Genomic DNA, 23702 nt, shown 5'->3' on the forward strand with positions numbered 1-23702 from the left:
CGTTCCAATTGAATTTAAAACTGAATCTGTTTTTTTTAATCATGTACAAGCTCATTTGAAAAGAATAAGAGCTGAGTTTCTTGTCAGTTCTCAGCTCGAAGACACTCCGAGCTGACGGTAAATTTGACATATCATAAGAGTCTGTAATTAATATACAGATATGAATAAAGATATTTTGGTTTGATTTTAAAGTTGGCAAGAAAAGAATAAATTCGTTAGAAAACTTACAAATGTATAACTTATATGCTATTGTTAAAATGAAAGAATCTTAAAAATGTATATTAAATTTGGGATATGGAGAGGTGAAATCGCATTTATATGCGTCGAAAGACAATAATAGTAAGTCGACATCGACCTTGGTGGTTTATATATATATTTAAAATGTATCTAAGTATTTCTATTGGTTGTTTAGTAACCATAACACATACTGCTTAGCTTGAGACTAAGCATTATTTATATTGTTAACCGGGTATTAACACGAATAATTTTATGGTAAAAAAAAGCCTCTCTCGACGTTTTATCTAGCTTGCACTAGCTAGATTGGTTTGTTTATAATTTTTCAGAGTTAATAATTATAATCACACAGCGCCATCTAGACTCAAGTTAAGCTAGCTAAAGCTTGTGGTATGGGTACTAGACAACTGATACAAATACATAGGTAAATAAACCGATACAAATAATAGCACTCATGAAGGGGGAAAGGGGATTGTTAGTAATGTGGACTGATGATCTCATTGCTAGCAATGTACCATGTCTGGTCGACCTCCACGCGGTTCCCCCTGGAAACCATCGTGATAAATTCTTGATGAATTTGTCACGATGGGCTAACTGACCTGACATCATTACATTATCTTATCATGGTCCACTGGTGCCCCGCCAGCGTAAACCGTTAGCGCAGGCGGGTGCATCATTCCATTATCATCCGTAAAAGAATAGCACTCAGGAATACAAATATTTGTACCGTGGGAGGAACAGAAGTAAAGCGGTGAGCCAAACCGGTAAACTACCGAAAAAATCTGAACTTGGGCTCTTTTGGCACGAAAAAGTAGGCGTTCATCTTTATAATTATAGAATATTAAGTCAGTAAACCATCCCAGTCTTATATATCAATATATATTTTATATATTGTTGTAAATAATACATATAAGAATATTACATAATTATATTAAAAAGATAATGCCAATTATGGCTGCCAATAATTATAAAATCAAAATGGCGACTGGATTTTAAATAGTCATTTATAAATATCTATTAAACAGTATTAAAACTAGTAAATAATTATAACACTGGTCAACAAAAAAAATTTGATTCCATCGATTTTTTTTCGTTTATTATGAATTAACGCGTATTGTTTGTATATAGCAGCAATTTTTCTCTTACAGCTTTTGTTTTTGAGTTACAGCTAACTTCCCTCATTTACTATGTTCAACTTAGATTTGCGGTTTTTATTTGACTGAAATATATTTTGTTATCGTTTTCGATATGGTTTCGTCAACAAGATGTTGTGTAATTAATCCTTTTTGCTATATTTGTGGTGGATATGTATTTGTAAAATATAGAAAACCCATATCGAACTACATTTTTTCATCAAAATGATAAAACAATGTTAAAAAATTGAAGCTATTAGCTATCTCCCAGTATTTTCTTCATACTCAGAGCCATAAAAATACAAAATAAGAAAAAAAATGAAGGAAACAAGACTTGTGTTGACCAGTGTAATATAACATACAAACTGTATGACTTCGGCTTGCATATGAATTTAACTGAATACGATAATGGAAGCCTCGTTAAGGTAACTATATGTTGTTAACACTAAAAACACTTAATAAATATAATGTAGAGAGTAGAAAAATACATTGTTTCGTATTTGTGCAACATTATCTTTAAACATTGTCAAATGTTACATTAAAAATAAATTTAGTGTAAATAAAAGTCACAATTAATATTTACCGTAACTGATTTGGCAATATGCACTCTACTGTGCACTATCTAATGTTGTCTTTTTTTAATTAATACTACACATTTTTCCTATAACGGTGCAATACTTCTAGACCCAAGAGGAACGAACCGCAACATTGAGTCTAACTCACAGCCATATCAAACTTTAGGAGTTTTGACCTCCGCCTCTCTTAACCCTCTAACTCTCTTCCTCCAATTAATAATCGGCATCAATAACCACAATGACGCCCCACCAATAAAAATAAAACCAAACGTGATAAACATACTCAAATAATTTCCCTCTCTTTCAAACCAAATACCACATATAGGTGGACCTATCAACTGCAGTATACCGTTCACGAACAAACTAATGCCGTAAGTGGACATAAATCTCTCTAAACCTAATATTTCGGCCATTACTAATGTTGTAACGCCATTGTTTATTCCAGATGCTAGACCGAAGAAGGCGCAGCACACGCTTATAGCTGAATAGGATTTGAGGAATGGTAGAATCACTAAAGACAACCCTGAGAAGAAAAGACCACCAACGAAGTAAAAAGTTTTAGGTATCAAGTTCAAATCCGACAATGCTGAACCTCCAACTCTCCCGACTAAATCCAAAGCTGACACTGTACTCAGTAGTAAGGCACCAGCCGATTTATCGAACCCAATTTCCTTAGCGTGAGACGGTAATAGAATTATAAAATTGGTACACGAAATAGCAACTGTACTGCTTGATATTAAAATGACTAAATAAGTAGGATCAGTCAGCAGACTTAGGTCAAAGAATTTATTGGTAGATTGTTCCTTGCGTTCCTTCTTCTTGCAGCAAAAACAGCAATATGCGACATCTGCTACGGAATCAGTTATTGATTTTAAAGAGAATTGAGAAGCGAATTCATTTGGGCGTTCAAAGGCTGACAGAGTTGAACCGTGGAATGGGGTAGTGACGTAAGCGAAGCTAGAAGTGGAATAATTTCTTTTGGGTCCCGCAGAACTTAAACGTCTTGTAAAGGCTTCTTGTGACCCTAATTTGGTTATGGATGTGGAACTGAAAGTTGGCTTTTGTATTGGGCGGGTGTATGATAATTTCCTCTTGGAGAGATTGTGACGAAGTTGATTACTAGATGATAGCGATGGCATGCAATTTTGACTGTTATGTAGAGATTGCGGAAGGTTCTTTTCTGAGTATTCCTTTGTCATCTCCGGATGTCCGTTCTCGATTTTAGCGTGTTGCGGTGTCATGTTGTAGGCTTCTATTGGTTCTTCCTCTTCGAAGAGTATATCATCCTGGAAGAAACAATCAGAATAAGTTATTACCTTTTAAATTTAGTTGAAAATATAAGTGCTAACAACAATATAATAAGGCCTGTTACACATCTGACGGAACGGTAAAAATTATTGTGTGCTTAGTCGACAGTATATTTGTAACAGATAATTAACTAACTGTAACTACTTATATTGACGTCAATAAATATTATTATTATTAATTTTGGAAAAGTTTATTGTCTATGTTGTACTTTGACTACTTTTTAAGAAGCAAAAGTATTACATGAACTTGTAAAAATACTAAATCTTTACACAGTATAAAATGAAATCGCTTCCCCTGTTAGTTCGCTTAGATGTTTGTAACTACTCAATAGATTATAATACAATTTTCAGCAAAAGATGTGAAGAGAGATTCAAGAGGAAGGTTTGCATGTATAATATATGAAGCCGGGGCGAGCAGTTAGTAAATAATAAATACTTTATTTATTACTTTGAATATTCGGAAAAATTTTCACTAACACTAAATCCGATTTTTACATAGAAAAATTATAAGCTACATAATATCAAGCTACGGGCAATATGAGGGGAGTTGCAATGAAAATCGTTTCAATAACAGCGAAAATATGATGCAAATGCGACGGCTGAACGAATCTTGACGAAAATTGTCGTAATAATTGAAAACAGTCTATCTTTTATTTAAAAAAAACGCACAAGATGTAGCGGGTAACAGTTAGTTTAATACATTTGAAATCCCAAATAAAAAGTTGCGTCCCATCAGATATGTAACAGGCCTAAAAAACACTGATCACCAAATACCAAACATTAATGACTATTCTAAAGATATTTTTATATCCAGCAAGCTAAGAAGCCACAAATCGTATTTAAATATAAAAAAAAACCCAAATTAAATGATGTTAAATTATAAATATTATTTCTATAACCACACACTAGATTAAATAAAGTTAATAATATTATTTAAAAAAACTTATATTTTATTTTGGTTAATGATATTTATATTTCTTTATACAACGATGGTAGCTGTTGCCAGCAACAATTAATTATGTTACATTTTGAGTCTATGAAGACAAGTGCCACAGAGTACCACATGGATTTGTTTTCTCTGGTTTTGAGTTTAAACTTAGACTAGGCTGTACGGTCTAAGGATCTTTGCCTGTTCCATCATTGAAAAGGAGATGGACGAATATGAAAAAAAAAATCTCTCTGGTTTTGTCCACTCTTCACATACTTTGCTCAGTGTAATTTATAAGTTATTATCCACTATTTTGGTGCAGAAAGGTGTTTATAATATTTTACCAGCAACCTACAGTCTACGCTCCCAACAGTGATTGGTACACGGTAACCGTAGCATATTGACGCCTGAATCACCAGGGGTGTGTGGGGATGGGGAATGCTAATTAATAATGTTACCTAGAAACTCCTATTGCTAGCAATGTACCATGTCAGGTCGACCTCCACGTGGTTCTCCCTGGAAACCATCGTGATAAATTCTTGGTGAATATGTCACGATGGGCTAACTGACCTGAGCTCATCTCATCATCCTCCACTGGTGCCCCGCCAGCGTAAACCGTTAGCGCAGGTGGGTGCATCATTTCATTAACATCCATAAATAAAACACCAGGGTGTCACGTGCGCGTTGCCGACTCTTAAAATATTACTAATATAAAACTTATATGCTCTTTTGACGTATAATAGAATGATAAACATTTCCAAGTCCTGAGGTATTATGACTAAGTACCTACCTTAGTAATTTTACTGCACTATCTTATAATTCATACAACATCATGGTTGATCCAGTTCTTTATACAGATTCGATTAAGAAGAACCAGTTTATTTATATTGTATAATTATATAGGTGTAATATTAAATGAAAATCCCGTGCATGAACAACTATTGCCAGGCATGTTTGTCATCTATACAAATAAAAGTGGAGTGTCTGTTTGTAATATTGAAATAACAGTTTTTTACTACATGCATATGAATATAAATACGGTACATACACCAAAATAACATTTTTTACAATTTTTGTCTCTCTGTCTATTTATTCCGGCTAATTTCTGAAATGGCTGCACCAATTTTGAAGGGACTCTTTTTGGCAGATAGTTGATATAATAAGGAGTGACTTAGGGTACTTTTATTTTAGAAAAATAAAGTTAATTTTTTTTTTTATAACACAGGGGACAAACGAGCATGCGGCTCACCTGATGGTAAGTGATTACCGCCGCCCATGAGCACCCGTAACACCAGGGGAATTGCAAGTACGTTGTCGGCCTTTTAAAAAGGAATAAGCTCTTTTCTTGAAGGTTTCAATATCGTATCGGTTCGGAAATACCATTGCTGGAAGGTGATTCCACAATGTGGTTGTGCGAGGCAAAAAGTTTCTAGAAAACCGTACTGTGGAAGACCGCCATTCATCCAGATGATCAGGATGGTATTTCAGTTTCTGGCGGGTGGTACGGTGGTGAAACTCAGCAGCTGGTATTAATCCGAACAATTCCTCAGAACACTCCCCGTGATATATGCGGTAGAAAATGCACAGAGATGCAATATCTCGCCGCAAAGCCAATGGGTCGAGTCTGTCACATAGACGTTCGACGAAGTTCGGATGAAGTTGGGGGAACAGCTAGTATTGTATATAACCTAAATGTAATATATTAAGTTCCTATTTTTATTTTATTAAATCAAACTATTTAAGAACAGCATGCTAAATATTATTCCATAGACCTATATTGTCTATTGCAACATCATAATATAGAATTATATACCACAGACTCGGTACAACACAATACAGACTTAGATCTACAACGTACAACATCATTCGTACAGCCAAAACGTGAATTTTCGTTTTTTCTCGAACTATTCTCATGCTGTTGACTGCAGTTGGTCTTTACAGATTAACCAGACGACAGGTAGCGATGCAGAGCGGCTCGGAAGGCCAACTCCTGGCTAACGGATACGACTATATTCTGAGGGCATCGCTAAGGATTTGAACCTCGGCTGAGGCCATCGTAAACTCGAAATTTAAAAAATCGGCTCCGTTAAAATCTATCGGAGGGTAACTATTGTTAAGGGCTACTAATGGTTGAAACAGATGTAAATTTATTACATCCACCATTCCTTACATTAAATATATATAAAGAATGGTGCAAACAATAACACGATCATTATAGTAATTTAATTAATAATATAGACAAGTGTATTTTCAACTGCTACTGTAATAGTGCGACTGCCTTCTGCGGATACAGCAGTAACTGCGTCCGCATTCTGAGGATACAGCAGTAACTGCGCCCGCATTCTGCGGATACAGCAGTAACTGCGCACGCATTCTACGGATACAACAGTAACTGCGCCCGAAGTCTGCAGACTACCGCGATCCCTGCCCCCGCATTGAAGAAAGACGTTTATTTTTTTTATGATTAATGCAGTAAGGTAGGTAGGTAGGTAGGTGTACCTTTGAATGTAATCACAAGAATATAAATAGCACATGTTGCTATTTAGGTGGATGTTTTGGTGAAATACAGATACACATATAAATATTTTGATACACTAAAGTACACGTCATTTGGTATGTATTATACACATATGTTTGTTTTGGCAAACAGATTTCAAGAAATATCGATGAATGATAGTTATTTTTTTTATTAAATAATATATAACTATCAGCATATCAGACTGTACCTGATAAGAAATAAGTTTGTTTCTAAAATTATAACCTATTTCATTACAAAGTATTTTAAGACTTTTAAGTAAAAGGTAAGTATGCTAAATGACAGCTCGTTTAGTAGTTCCTATCATTTGTATATCCGACCTTTTCTATCTTATATTCATTTCATAAGTCAAAACGAGACAAATATACTACATTTAGTTGCTATTTTGTTCGGGTGTCTATTTAGATATTCCCGCGCTTTGGCTGTACGATCTACCACAGATACATAACCACTTTCGTTATTTGAACAAAAAAAAACCACACGATAATAAGCGTTATCAGGTTATAATATAACGGTTAAGTTATGCGTTTTGAAAATGAAACTATACTCCCACTAAGTGGCGGTGTTGTTAAGGAAAGTGATTATTTAATGGAATGTTAGTTAAGCGATAAATATTAGCGAATTAAAGCTGTCAATGTCATTATTTTTTTAATCTCAACTAAACATAAAATATAAGCAGGCAAAAGCATAAAACTTATTCATAAAAAAGAAAGAAGTAGCACCTTTATATTTAATTAGAAAAACAGGTAATTCTGAAATATATTTCCTGTCGACGTAGGTGTAATTCGAACGAAGTCGCGAGTAGATGATAGTACTCAATGTTTGTACAAAAGGATGAAACATTAATAATACTGATTGAATTTTATCTACTTACAAAAAGTATTAATTATATAATATATTGTTAACTAAAAGCAGTTAAATTATTTGTCCAGACAGTTAAAACTAGAAACTAAAATAAGCATACACTAAATTTTAGCAGTTACGGAAAAGCAGAGCCAACATTCAGACATAAACGAGACAGACAAGACAAAACAGATACAGATTAAAAATATGTTATGTCACTGTAAATATTTTTTTTATTAAGAATATTGACGGCCTTGGAAAGTTCCTTTGAGCGAAAGGCCAAATGTATTCGGAAAAAATATTAAATTTTTTAAACAATCATTAATAATATTATAAGTTATGAATTACATATTTTCTATTTTTTTCATACAAATATTAATATAACATGTACATAGTCTAGAAACGGTATATTTATCGTAATTATATTATTTATGAGTTCCAGACATTTCGATACGATAAATATCACATTTACATGTGTACAATTGTACATAATCATTTAAAAACTTTAAAACAGTGGTTATGATAATATATTTTTAATCTGTCCAAACATGAATCAACATAGAATATATATATAAAAAAAAATGTATCGCTTACTTTATGCGTGGTGACGTCACCAAATATGATTTCGCCTATACGTGCGAAATGATGAGCTTGTTTCATTTTCAAAAACACTTGTGTAAACCGCAATAAAAAAACGTGTATTATTTTATTTTAATACAGGTGTCCTAATGGGTATAACCTTAAAGACTTGATGAAGTATTCATGAAATTACAAATAATCAGAATAGAATAGAATAGAATAGAAAATCATTTATTCAAATAAACTTACATTGAAGCATTTTTGAATAGACATAACATTTTTTTTTAATCTACCGCTCATTCGGAATGCTGTCTCATCACAAGAAGAACAAGCAAGAAACTTGTGTGTTGCTCTTTTAAATAATTTATTCTTACTTACAATTTAAGTTTAAGTGTGTGAATACAAACCACCGATTAGCACTAATCAATGAAATAATAAAATAGAAAAAACATTCAATATACAGCAACTGGTAGTAGAAATAATATTTTATTTATATTATATTATTAAAAATGACTATTCAAAAGTGCTTATATTAAGTTTATTTTAATATATATTATTTATTTTTAAAAGTTTACGGCAGGGCTAGCTCGAGTTGTCTATTAATAAATACCGGACGTAACTCTACAGTTTGTCCGGAAACTAGCGATAGCGGGCTGGCAATCGATCGGCTCGTTTCGGGAGATTGCTATCCGCGATAAGGTATTTACCCCTCACGTCTGTTAATGACCACGGCTAGTGCAACCTAATGGAAACGAACTTTATTTCATGTTTTTTAATTTCATGAGGACTCTATTTGGCTTTAAGCTTTCTATGCACTTCATGACGTGACGTCTTTTGTTTATGGTTACATAGTGTAATATAAAGTCGCTGTCGCTGTCTGTCCGTCCCTATGTATGCTTGAATCTTTAAAACTACGCTACAGATTTTGAAGCGGTTTTTTTAGTAGCTAGTTACTACTATAAAATATATAATATATTTAATTTAAAAATATAGTTTTCTCTCTGGTCATGAAAATAAAAATATATAAAAATAACAAACTAAAATTCAACAATAAGACTGCAATTTCTAGCCTCATTTCAGTAATATCAGTCTTTCAAAAACTTCAAGTACAAATGTTTTTGTTGATGCCTGTATTGTTACTTGTGTAAATACAGAACTTATTTCAATTCTAAACTATTTAATTATACAATTAGACATAAGATTAAAAAAATAGTGTTAGGGTTACCACAATAGAAATAAGAATTATTTGACAACCCTTACTAAGTATAAGTAATTTTTTTATGTAGTTTTCTTTTTAATAAAACATTAATTCCGTTCTCCAGAATTCGCGACCGATTAGAAACTTAGAGTAAATTATATCACCATTAAATAGCAGAACGTTAGTTACAAATAGAATGAAAACCCTCAAACATATAGAGCTCCAAAAACCCTGTTTTCAATAATGTTATAGAAATCACTGCAATTTTTAAGCGACAATGGGAAATATGATGTAATTCCTATTAATATTATAAACGCGAAAGTTTGTGAGTATATATGGATGTTTGTTACTCTGTCACGCAAAAACTACTGAACGGATTTTGGTAAAACTTTACGGTAATATAGCTTATACACCAGAATAACACATAAGTTATAATTGAAAAAATATTATGTAAATTGGGCGAAATATAATGATCATTTATACCAAATAAGTACATTTATACAAACATACATTTTGAAAAGTATGCAATTAAATACATACATATTATTCATTTTAAAGATTTTGTCCGCATTTGCAAGTCCCTTTACTTAATACAAAACAATGGCCACGAATTTAAACGTGTACGGGTTCACGTATGATACTCTAGTAATATATATATATATGATTTAACAAACGTTGTTTAGCCATATAAATTAAAATCGCTATTAAAAAATAGGCATTGGTGATAGAAGGGTAAAAATTTAGGGTTATATGTATTTTTAATGCCATATTATAAAAAGAAAATAATAATAAAACTTGTTATTATACAAAAAAACTGAAAATAATTTAGAGAGTCAAGCCGATTTATATATATAAGAATTTTATAGATATATTATGTCCAAATTTGAATTAGCATTTATCATTGCAGTGATTTCCTCTAAAGTAATTTATCATCAGTTCATCACTGACCTGCGGGCCATCTTCATCTTCCTCCGGGTCTTTGTACTTCTTCACCATGTGTTCTTCAACAGGCTGGAACAGCAACGCTGCAGCCCATACGTTCAGCATTATACCGCCCAGAATTAATACAGCCCCTCTGGAATTATATAATGCAATCTGGTATTAAAACTTCCTATCAAATCAAATCAAATATTTTTTAACGGCTTCCAATAGGAGATAAATATTACGAAATTATTAAGGAAACAATAATTATTAGTAAAATTGTACAGAAGTTAGAGTACATGCTACAACAGTTCGGTGGTCTTCATTTAGTACAAAGCGATTACTTACAATGGTCGCGGGTTCGATTCCTCGCACGGTGCAAACATTTGTATTCATGAGTATGATTGTTTGTATCGGTCTGGGTATTTTCTATGTGTGTATACATAAGAAAATCATCTAAGTATTTATATCAGTTGTTTAGTACCCATAATACAAGTCTGCTTACCGTGGGACTAGATGGCGCTGTGTCAATTGTCCAAGGTTATTTATTTCTTATTTACTATTTTTTTTTCGAATTTCTCTAATGCTGTTGTCCGCAGCTAGGGCCGGACTATAGGGGGCGAGTGCAGATGGCACTCCAAACCAAAGGAAAGGCTTATGGAGCGCCTGAAGGACAACTCCCGCCTGACGGATACGACTTTAGTCTGAGGGCAGGGATTCAAACGAGGTTTGAACTCAGGCCGTCATAACTTCGAATTCCGTTTGAATTGAACGGGGGATCGATCGGAGGAGGTAAAAGATTTTTTAACTTTACTTTAATGTATGAATACGGTAGATACTCACTTATACCCGTACGTTTCCAGTAGATACCTCAGCACCGGCGGTAGTATAATACTACCGAAGGCCGACCCTGATATGCAGATGCCGTTAGCCAGCCCTCGGAGTCTGACGAAGTATGACGTCACTATATACACTGTGGGCGGGAAGGCTAGACCCGCGCCTGTCCCCACCATAGCTCCGAAACTGGAATATAGAAAAAAAATATTGAGAGCACTTACTTAATGGAGTGGTGAAATGGGATTGTTAGTAACGTGGACTGATCTTATTGCTAGCAGTACCGTGTCAAGTTGACCTTCACGCGGTCCTGGAAACCATCGTGATAAATTCTTGGTGAATTTGTCACGAGGTGCTAACTGACCTGACCTCATGTTCATCTTATCATCCTCCACTGGTGCCCCGCCAGCGTAATCCGTTAGCGCAGGCAGGTGAACCATTCTTTCAACGTTTTGTATTTTTATTTTGTTTGATATATGATTTAGTTTTATTAACATTTACTGAATAAATATCATTTCATTCCATTATCATCCATAAAAAAAATTTTGTTTATTTCCGCTACCATTAGCATGTGTGAGACCATTATTATTTTGTCCAATATTCTTAGTCTTAGCTGGTTTGTTACGCTTTATAGCGTATACCACACTTACCGGCCGAAGTAAGTACAGGCTGGGCGTGAGTGCGTGCGTGTGTGTATGTGTGTGTTCGTATGCGGGTGCGTGAGCATGTACGTGTGTATGGTTCACTGGTAGAAAATACCGCATGGCGCGAAAAGTTGTGTTACTTTTTGTACTGTATGAATTAAAGTTAAACTTTTATTTTTTTTATATATAAAATTAAAAAGAAATAATGGTAATAGCATCAAGTCCATATTCTGTACTTGTAATCTGATTGGTGTTAACAAATAAAAAAAGTTATGGTCATATAACATGCTCAGGTATAAATTATGAATGAAAGAAACTAACCTTAAGTACAGATAACTAATTGAGAATGCGTAACTACTGAAGATCATGCCGAACGCTGCGAAGCTACCGCCTATGAGCGTCACCGTTCTGTATGACCACTTCACTGATAGAATTGACGATAGCGGACCTGGAAACACACAGACAAACATATTTCATACTAACGAAACGCTCTGGCTTCTCACGGTTTGATAATAATAATAATCCTGAATAATTTACACAATGTCATCTAGTTCAAAGCTAAGCAGAGCTTGTGTTATAGATATCAGACAACTGATAGAAAAGTTAGATAATTTTTTTTGGTAAATACATATATAATATACACAGAAAACACCCAGATCGATACAAACAATCATACTCATGAATACAAATGTTTATGCCGTACAAAGAATCGAACCCGCGACCATCGGAAGTAATGCGGTGTACTAAACCACTAGACTACCGAGGCCGTCGCGTCGTAGTATCTAGTTTCAAGCTAGAGTTAGTGTTATGGACACTAGAAAATAAACAGAAAAGTTCCCAAATATGGCACTAGCTCTTAAGTTATACTATGTTACAAATATTGTGTATTGAGTAGAGTGAAAGGTACGTGAGGTACCCCCTGTAGTATATATGGGAAAGAGAAGGATGCATTATATCGTCTCTATCGCACACTGCTGGCATCATGCGGGCATTAAGCTGTGAACGGCGAGTTCGAACAGTGGTGTCTAAGAGACAAAATTGTCAGTATGTATGAGAGATATTCTTCCTCTAGTGATACTTACCTAAGCTGCTGTAGAGGAAATAACACAAGGCAACAATCCCTGATGATGCTGTCGGAGACGCGTCGAATACATCATTAAACTCGACCAGAAGTACGCCGAATGATTTAATAGTTCCAGGTATTAATATATTGACCAGGGTTGCTCCTAAAACAGAATATAACGAACATATAATAAAAATGTTATTAAACGCTGTCTGTACTCTATAAAGATACCTACAGGTGAATCAATTTGAAGACATTTTAGCATTTGCCCAATAAAGTAATGTAGTAATATGTATGGTCAGTAGATTTAAATAAATACTCCATTACTTTATACAGCGTGTCCCATATTTTTTAATTGGGTTGTTTGGGTTATTTTCAGGTGCCTGTAGCACCTGTAACACTGCGACCTAGATAGATCTATTCTGCTCGCTCTTTTTCAGAGTTCTCTACTTAGACCCGTTAGGGACAAGAATTGAAGGATATTCTTAGGAGCGATAGTTTTTATCTCCTCGGGAAAGTGTAATCTTTTCAAAGGAGATATTTCGTTTATGCATGAGTGGGCTACAACCACCAAGGATGTGTAGTATAGCATGTCCCATAAGTCGACGATAAACCGGAAGAGATAAAACAAAGACATTACAGCTAACAGAAAAATGAAAAAATCTTAACTCTGTAATTATCAAAAGTTATATTGTAAAGCATGTTTTAAATATCTCATTAATATTACAAGCGCGAAAGTTTGTGTGTATGGACGGATGTTTGTTACTCTCACGAAAAAACTACTGAACGGATTGTTATGAAAAAATGTTAAGAAACTTTATAGTAATATAGCTTATATATTAGAATAACATATAGGCTATAATTTAAAAAGATATTATGTAAATTGGGCGAAATATAATGATAAATGTCAAGTAAGTGTGATGCAGACGAAGTTGCGTGGGCCAGCTAGTATATAAATACACTAAAAATATAACTGTACGCTGTCTGAACCCGAGGAGTAATATCCGACATACGCGACAACGTCGCCCGAGGCACGTTCTCATTGACCCCGACGACCCAATAACGGCAGGTAACCTCCCCACTGGCCCACCCGTTCCACCCCGACCACATTTTTACACACACACACGACACCGTCCTCGCCGGCGAAGACGACGACCTCAAACATACAATATCGCGCATTCAACCGGGCGCCTGCGCGCGCCTGGGCGCTCCACACAGGCGCCCCTCCGATCGATATCGATCGATCGATATATCGATCTAAAGTCGTATCTGTCAGGTAGGAGTTGGCCTTCAGCCGCTCCATAAGTCCTTCCGCGGCTTTGGAGTGCCACCTGCACTCGCCCCTTAACGTCCGGTGAAGCTGTAAAGGCCAGCTGCGGCCAACAGCATTAGAGTAGTCCGAAAAAAAAAAGCTGTCTGAACTTCAAAGATACCTATTACAGACAAAAGTTTGCGGATATTATTATTAAATTTCTTTTTTGATTTGATTTGATACAGAGAAGATGCAACCGGTTTACCTACGAGCACACACCATCCCCATTTGCCGTCCGGTGGTACCATCTCCCAGTCCCTCTCCGGCGCTGGCCCGATGGTGAACCGACCGGCTCCCACTGCTGGACCTTCATCTTCTGGGAGTTTTACTGTGGACAAACAAAATAGGGTTTTAAGTTTCTTTTTTTATTAATTTATTTATTAATCCTTACCTTAACAATAACTATTATCCCTTGAAATCCCTTTAATAAAGTTTCTTCATATATATCTGGTTCATTATTAAATGTACAACGCGATACTATTACGACGGTTCTTCTATGTGTGGTAGCCAGAGACATTATGAAATTTCGATTTATTTTGTAATATTACTAACAATATACCATATCAGGTCCACTTTTGAAGTCTACAAGTCTACAGTGAATAGATTTATTCTAAGTAAGCGCGCTACATCCTAGTTCTTGCCATCATTTATCATCAGATGAGGTAAGACCAAGCGCATATCAATTTATAATAAATAAAAAAACTTTTAATGTTTTTTTTATATTATAATTAGTATCAATTTCTTAATTTTAATAATGAAAATATAACTCTTTGATGGCATTCCGTTGCCTTTAGTTAATATTAAAAAAGTTAAATAACTTTGGCGCCAAAATGCTGACATAAAAAAAAGAAATAATATTGTATGGAGATTCAGAGATGTAAGAGAACAGGAGAGAAATATATATTTGTTATATTTATTATTTAAATGTATTATAATATTGTCGAATTGCATGTACATAATTGTAAAGATACATAATAAAGAAATTGTAGTTTTATAGTAATTATACATTTCATTATATTTAATCGAATTAGGTGTTATTTTGCGGAAGTCCATTTCAGTACTTAATGGATTTATATTTTGTTTAATTCCGCTAAAATTATCATGTGTGAGACCACAAATATTCAGTGCGGAAACTTGACTACCGTTACGACCTTCTAATGGTGATCAAATTCCGAACGTTGTTCAGTCTACACCCATATTGCAACATGTGTTTCGCCTCTGAACGAGGCATCATCAGGCATTGAATAGAGTTCCAATATAGCTTGGAAGCCTGTTGATTGTTCGGCTTGGTTAGAGTTACGGTTTGGTAATTGTAACGGAATTAAACAAAGTGATATAAATCCATTAATTATACATTTTATTGCTTCAAAAGAAGATAACCTATTAAACAACCTCTAACGAAGTCACTACTGGAAATCATAGTGGATTATGTCTGATGAATACGTCACGTTGTCAATTCATATACCTTACTCTTTGTTAAAAAGGTTCTTTTGTCATTGCAATATAAATATGCTGACGGCCCACTTCAATAAAAAAAAGTACAATGAGCGAGCTTAAACTCCGCTCCTATTGGTCGTAGCGTAATGTTATATAGCTTAAAGCCTTCCTCGACAAATGGACTATCCAACACAAAAATACTTTTTTCATTCGAACCAGTAGTTCCTGCGTTCAAACAAACAAACCCATCAGCTTTATAATATTAGTATAGATATTAAAAATATACACAAAAATAAATATATAAATATAAATTTGCTATGAAAACAGTGTGAGTAAAAAAATATCATTGTTATTTATACTCGAATGCTGAATGTCTATTTCTTCCTTTTACCTCCACTGTTTAATTAAATTTGAACCAAAGAGCAATGGGTTTATAAATAGAGCTGCACTGGATGCTTGGCAATTCGCCAGTCTTGGAGCTGGAATGTGACCGAATGGAGATAATTCGACTACTTTGTACAAATTAAACAAAAAGTAATTGAGATGCTAAAGGTATCATTCAAATAATTTTCTTTCCAAAACATTTGGCAAGCAGTTCTCATTAAGAGTGATTGACAACTGACAAAGCTTGGGCAGCAAGAACTGACAAAGCAGCTCGGCATTTACTGAAGATCCTCCGTGACTTTGCAAATGAGTTTAAGATCCATTTTTTGGTAACCATTTAAGTTAGTCTAGAATGGAATGTAGTGAATTTCTTATGTCTAATTAAGGTAACTTCAGAAAATTCTATTGTATTAGTGTACTAGCTGTCCCGGAAAACAATCGTGGAAGAATTTCTTCAAAGAATTAAGTTTTTAATAGTACATTGATTATAAATGTTATCAACATTTGTAAACTTGATGAAAAACATAATTGGAGCAGTTGGATCTACATATATACCGAATTGGACGGTAGGGAAAAAATAAAATTATAATAAAAATATAATTATAATGTAAAAAATTTGACGTTCATAAGCGGCAAATATGTCGTACCTGAATAAATGATTTTTGAATTTGATTAATTCAGATAGATAATGACGAAGACGCATCCCTGAATGTACTAGGAGACAGCCCCGGATCTAGTAGGGGAGGGCGACACGGGCCCGCGTTCTCGAGGCGGCAAATTCAAATTTGGTAAATGAATACACAATTCATCTTAAACACACCTTCGACAGTCCTAATGGACTGTCGAAGGTGTAATTGGCAGAAGTGCAATTGACTATAGCTGGCCGTTATGGCTTGACCACTTATTATTTTTTGGTCCGCCTTGAAAAAAATAAAGACCGAAGTTGCTAGGAGAAAAGATCTGCCAAAAGAAATCTCAAATTCAAAGCAGTTACACATAATACGATTTTAATAATATATTTTAGTTATTGTATTATATTTTTTAAGCTTTTTAATTTTAGGTTGTAGTTGTATAATTAAGTTATGTAAATGATATAATTAGTTTAGTATTGTTGTCTTTAAAATTTAAGTATATATATATACGAGATATATAAGTCAGTAAATTATTCAACAATTAGGAAACAGTGCCGGGTCCAACATTCATTTAAAGTTGATTTATGTTATCATTATTATTATTATTATCCTTACTTATATTATAATGCCAAAGTAACTCTGTCTGTCTGTCTGTCACGCTTTCACGCTAAAACTACTGAACAGATTTAAATGTAATTTAATAATTTGGTACACAGATTGTCTAAACTCTGAGAAAGGATATAGGCTACTTTTTAATGCGAAACAAGGGTTGTGAGGGTCGAAAGTGGAGATGAAAGCATTGTGATTTTTAAAGCTAGAAGGTTGAAACTTATTTGAAGGGTATTCATTGAATATAAATAAAGAAAAAGGGTAGTAAGAGGTTGAAAGGGGAATTAGTGTTGTATGGAAGTATCGATATTTTTGATTTTTAGGTTAGAGTATGTAATATTTTTTCTTTATTTGGTCAAGATTATTACACGTGAACGAAGTCGCGGGCACAACTAGTATAATATAATATCTCAGGACAATGCATACAATGCTAGATGACGCTGTGTGAATTGTCCTAATCCCAAGCTAAGCAGAACTTGTGTTATGGATACTTAACATATTTTTTATAATAAATATATATAGAAAACATACAGACTGATACAAACAATCATACTAATGAATATAAATGTTTGTACTGTGCGTGAAATCGAATCTGTGACCATCGGAAGTAAGACAATGTACTAAAGCGCCAAACTACCGAGGTCGTCATAGTTATTAGTTAGAATATCTATTGCGTCACCTTCATTCTCTTCCATACATGCACACCCATCACTCGTATCACTGTACTTGTTAACACAAAAATGCATTTTAATATTCAACAACGCATTCCTTATAAAAATCGCGTGTTAGCTTACACATTCTCGCGGCTTTGAAAAACAACTGAACTAAATAATCTGTAGCAGATCTCACGCGCTTGTATACACTACAGGTAGGGTTGGCAACTCTTGTTCAAGTCTGCCATCTACACAACAGGAGCTAAAATGGGGAGCATTTCGTATTCGGTGCACCTCCCCCATGGTGGACGGAGGTGGGGGAACTGGGAAGAGATCCCCACGTGTTAAGGAGGGCCCGCTTGCGAGCAACCGCTGCTGGGGTCGCGGTCGACTGTGAACTCGTTTCCGCGACCCCGGCGCTATGGCGGCGAGAATACCGTGGAGTTTTTGTTGATTAGGAGTCTCACAGTCCATACCATCAGATGGACCGTAGGTTAGTTTGCCACCTTCTTAGTATAAAAAATAAAAAGACAGAATACATAAATGCCTATCCTGAATTGAAAAGATTGACAAGCTGATCATGTTCTTTCCAATTCTGTCTCTAATGCATTATGTGAGACCGTCAGCCGACAAATATTAGATGATCGCGGACAAATTAAATATGAATATAAAAATTCATCAATTATTTATTTTAATTACAAAACTCCAAAAGTGTAAACTAAAAAAAAGTGCTCAATATATCAAACTCGACCAGAGGTAGCCCACGCGCCACTCGGTGGAACAATATTAAGAAGCAGATGGACCAGGATAACCTTACTACTCAGATGACTCAGAACAGAGTTCTTTGGCGCAGATGTAGGGTGTGTAGGGTGACCCCGACCCCAGAGCTGGGATCACGGGTTGGACAGAGAGAGAGATTTTCTTTCAATAATCAATCCTTGATAAAATTCTTAAAAATGAAATTCCGGATTGGTCTTTTCAAGAGGTGGCAACCCTACACATCTACTTACACGTAGCAATTATATCAAAATATTTATAAATGAGCGAACACACTGGTAACAATGTGTAAAATCAAGTTTACAAGTGTATTTATATATTTTTTGCGGACTACTCTAATGCTGTTGGCCGCAGCTGGCCTTTACAGCTTCACAGGACGATAGGAGGCGAGTGCAGATGGCACTTCAACCAAAGACTTATGGAGCGGCTGAAGGCCAACACCGTATACACCCAGAAACTAAAACACCACCCTGATCATCTGAATGAATGGCCGTCCTCCATAGTGCGGTTTTCTAGAAACTTTTGCTACGCACAACCAATTTGTGCAATCATTTTTGAGCAATGTTATTTCCGAACCGATACGACATTGAAATCTACAAGAAAAGAGCTTATTCTTTCTTAAGGCCAGCAACATACAATTCTTCTGGTGTTGCTCATGGGCGACGGTAATCACTTACCATCAAGTGAACTGCAACCTCGTTTGTCCTCTGTGTTATAAAAAGAAAAACTGCCTGACGGATACAACTTTAGTCTGAGGAAAATGCTAGAAGTTCGAACCTCGGCTCAGGCCGTCGTGACATTAGTTCGGCCGTTGTAATTTCGATCTCCGTTTGACGGGACGGGAGATAGAGTGGAGAAACGTATTCAAAAAATTCAAAATATTTTTATTCATGTAGGTCCATTACAGACTCTTATGATATGTCAAATTTACTGTCAGTTCGGAATGATATCGAGATGAGAAGAACTGACAAGAAACTCAGCTCGTATTTTTTTCAAATAATAGTGGAACATGTTTATAATAATACACAGTCATTAAAATTCAAATTTGGGAGAATAGAGTGACATATGCTATCGCAAAGTACAAAAAATCTAATCAGTGTTCGCAACCTGAACAGACCAGTCCCCACAAGCAGGACGTTCACGAGTATGACGGATGAGACAGCTATCATTGCACCCAACCATATTTGAGGGAGCACATCGAACCAGCCCACCACGCCGCCACAAGTTTGAACTTTTATTATTATTTGTATTGTGCTAAGTTGCAAGCTTACAGTCACTTGATGGTGAGTGGTAAACATCACGTTATTATGTGACGCCCATGATTATTAAATTTACCTCAAAAACTATACATTAAATCATGCTGTTTACTTGGGAGACTCACCAATATTTAAAAAAATCCTAACAAGAGTTCAGGTAACACATAAAACTTGTTCGAAGTCTTATTATAAGAATTTAATTTAAAAATCTATTTGAGGATGGTCTTCCTATTGACAATTTGAAAGAAGAGACAAGTGTGTAAACATCTTAATATTATAACAAAACGGAAAAATTCAAACCAATTTAGACCTTATTACTACAATTGATAAATAGAAATATTAACAATTAAGCACCCTAACACTAACATATTTAGGTTCATTTTATTAAATACTTTTTATACGATATATTAATAATTTTTAACGAACATAATCCTTGTATTTATCCTCGATAGAGTAATTAGGTGAAGTTCAGTTGAAGTTAGAATAATACTCTAATATTGTAAAGAGAAAGCGTACATTTTGTGTGTATGTTGAGCTAATCTCCTTAACCGTTCAAGCCAAGCAGCTTACTCTGGCAAGATGTATTTTGGTTCAAGGGTGATATTGTGAAATTACAGGACAAGAGATATGACGACCTGGGTGGTCCAACGGTTTACTACATCGCCTTACTACCGATGGTCGCGAGTTCGATTACTCGCACGGCACAAATGACTTATTATGTATAAAACGAGAAATGATAATATATTAAGTAAGACAATATAATCCAAAAACAAAACATTTAGTTAAAAAATTTGCCTATATTCATCCTCTTGATACAATCTATGTACCTGTGAAATTTCATTAATATCCGTCGAGTAGTTTAGTCGCGATAGGGTTACAGACAAACAAACAAACTTTCGCTTTCATAATATAAGTATGTAAGTATGTACTCGTACGATATGGAACTATGGACTGTTAATAATTATTTATCATCAAGTGCAATGGAACTTTACGAGTTAGGCGTCTGTCTGCCTGCTGCTTATGAGCGTATAGCGATTTTTTAACCCGCTACTAAACAAAGAAAAGTACATTTTTTGGAATGTCGTCTACGTAGGTATCACTTTATATAAGAATCAGCTTGTTGACTATTTCAGTGACATAAAAAATTATTAAAAAATACTACAAAATTATGATATTACGACGGCCTGAGCCGAGGTTCGAACTCCTAGCGGTGCCCTCAGACTAAAGTCGTATGCGTCAGGCGGGAGTTGGCCTACAACCGCTCCATAAGTCCTTCTTTTGGTTTGGAGTGCCATTTGCACTCGCCCCCTATCGTCCGGTGAAGCTGTAAAGGCCAGCTGCGGCCAACAGCATTAGAGCGGTCCGAAAAAAAAAATTATTATCGGTGTGTTCTGGGCAAGAAAATTGGCTGAAATCTTTAACCATTTTTCGACAAGACAAGACAAGATTTTATATAAATAAGCGTTATAATTTTAAAAACTACTCGCCAGGTCTTGATTAAATTTCTAAGTGACTATGTGAGAAGCATTAGCTTTTAAATAAAAAAGAATTAGAAAGAAAGAAAATTGTTTATTTGGTACATAGCAATACTAAAAATATTTTTTTAAATGTTAACTTACATTATATAGGTTTATATTAATTTCATAGTACCAAATAGGTCTCCGCTCAGCATATGTCGTGACGGGGTGCCACGACGATATTCTGCGGATACCTTCATAGATATAATAAAATAATACACATACATACATAGATCTAAGCGGATAACACAGAGCAAACATTTAGTACCATATATAAATAAATATTAAATATAACTACACACTGAAACATAAAATAAACATAAAGTTCTGGTGATACTAGCAGGCTGACACCTTGCATTACCCTGCATTTGGAGTGCACACACATCACAGCACAGTTATATGAGTATTTTTTTTAATTTATTTTTAATAATCTGCACAGTTAAAATAAATAAATAATATGTAGAAAATAATAGAACTAGGAAAAAGTTGTAACGTAACACAGAAGATATTACAGATGGAATTAGAACTTCAACAAATCCTATTTATTTTTATTTATTATGCAATAACTATATACAGTGGGTTGCCAAATTAATAGGGACAGTCACATTTTTTATAATTTTTGTTCTTCAAGTGGTCTTGACTACGTTTTTAAGTGGTAAAAGTTTTTTGCTGATATGTTTTTATGTTCACCTTGTCTCTATAACTCAAATTCAAAGTGAATTTCAAGTGCTGAGAGACCGATTTGTTTATTTTGGAAATATATTTTAATGACGGGAGAGACACACAGTCGTTCACACGTGTAAAAGTGAAACACGTAAATTATTCTTTTAAACAGTTCTTTAGTGGTTTTGTGAAATAATCAATACCTGCAAGTAAGTAATATTTTACTGTAATTAAAATTAAAGTATTTTGGAGCGGATTTTAGAACAATTTTAATTTATTTTTATATTTTCAGCTTTGGCTATGGGTCGAGGGGTAGATTTGACTCCGAGAAAAAAATCCGAGGTTAAAACCCTTCTCCTACACACAAATCACTCTCAGAGGATGATAGCACAACTGGCCGGGATATCAGAGAGAAATCTGCCATCAATAAAATAAAAATAAATTTAGATCAAAATCAGCCACTTTCGCCCAAAAGAAAAGGCAAATGTGGCAGAAAACGTATCACAACAACACGTTCCGATAGGAAAATTCGAGATATCTGCTTGTAAAACAGAAAGAAAAGTGCTGGATTTTTAACTCAGATAGTACAGGAATCTGGAATACATGTTTCAAAAAGAACTGTACAGCGAAGGTTGGCAGAGGAAGGCCAGTTAAGAAACCCCGATTAACAGAGGCGATGAAAAAGAAAAGGCTTGCTTGGGCTCGTGAGCACCGCCTGAAAACTGTTGAAGACTGGCATAAGGTCAGTTCTATGGTTAAGTTTATTTGTGTTATATAAAATCATATTTTCAAAAATTATAAATAGTTTCTATATTTTTTTAGATATGTTTCTCAGACGAGTCAACTTTTGAAATTTTGGCCAACAAAAGTAATCGTGAGGCGGCGCCCAGGCGAGAAATTTCATCCTGATTGCATAGTGGAACGAATTAAACACCCTGTAAAAATAATGGTATGGTCTGTCATCAGCGCAAAAGGAGTTGGGCGCCCCTATATCGTCCAGGGAACCATGAGACAGGACCAATACAAGCAAGTATTAGAAACTCGCCTGTTGCCGCAACTTCAGGAATGGTTCCCGAATGGGTAGGAATTCGTGTTTATGCACGATTCAGCTCCATGTCATAAAGCGAGGAGTGTAACCAAATTTTTGGAAGACCACAACATTCCAGTTTTACCTTGGCCTGGCAATTCTCCTGATATGAATCCCATAGAAAACTTGTGGGAAATTACCAAGGCGGAAATTGCTAAGGAAATCATAACTACCAAAGTAAAACTAATTGAAAAATTAATAAATGTATGGTTTCACAATCCCAAAATAAAAGAAAGTGCTAAACAGTGTATTGAAAGTATGCCGAGGCGGATTCAAGCACTGATAGAAGCAAAAGGAAATGTGACAAAATACTAATAATTTCCCATCATAATTTTTATTATACTTGTTTATATTTTCTAGTTGTTCAAATATTAAATTATTATAGTCTAAATTCATTATAAGATATGTGTCTGATATTATTAAATATAATTATAGCCTAAAGTGACGTTTTTAATTAATTATAGACCAATGTTTTACAAAAAACGAATATTTCGTGACTGTCCCTATTAATTTGGCAACCCACTGTACATATTATAAAATAAACTCTCCAGCCGCGTTTGTCTGTACGTCCGCGATGATC

The 23702-nt window shown here is 34.8% G+C and overlaps 1 protein-coding gene across 1 annotated transcript in view; it reads right to left on the minus strand.

Annotated features, from left to right (window-relative positions):
• Nucleotides 1-23702, minus strand: part of LOC131845359 (monocarboxylate transporter 13-like) — a 50917-nt gene that overhangs the window by 4256 nt on the left and 22959 nt on the right. Inside the window, exons 3-7 of the mRNA XM_059194414.1 lie at nucleotides 14313-14435; nucleotides 12815-12958; nucleotides 12054-12180; nucleotides 11098-11277; nucleotides 10282-10408 (exon numbers count right to left, since the gene is read on the minus strand). Coding sequence (XP_059050397.1) covers nucleotides 10282-10408; nucleotides 11098-11277; nucleotides 12054-12180; nucleotides 12815-12958; nucleotides 14313-14435 — 701 coding nt within the window. The remainder of the gene's footprint in view (nucleotides 1-10281; nucleotides 10409-11097; nucleotides 11278-12053; nucleotides 12181-12814; nucleotides 12959-14312; nucleotides 14436-23702) is intronic.

The sequence above is a fragment of the Achroia grisella genome, unplaced genomic scaffold (assembly GCF_030625045.1).
Source record: "Achroia grisella isolate CSIRO2021 unplaced genomic scaffold, CSIRO_AGI_Agris_v1 utg461, whole genome shotgun sequence".
In the NCBI taxonomy this organism is placed as follows: Eukaryota; Metazoa; Arthropoda; class Insecta; order Lepidoptera; family Pyralidae; genus Achroia; species Achroia grisella.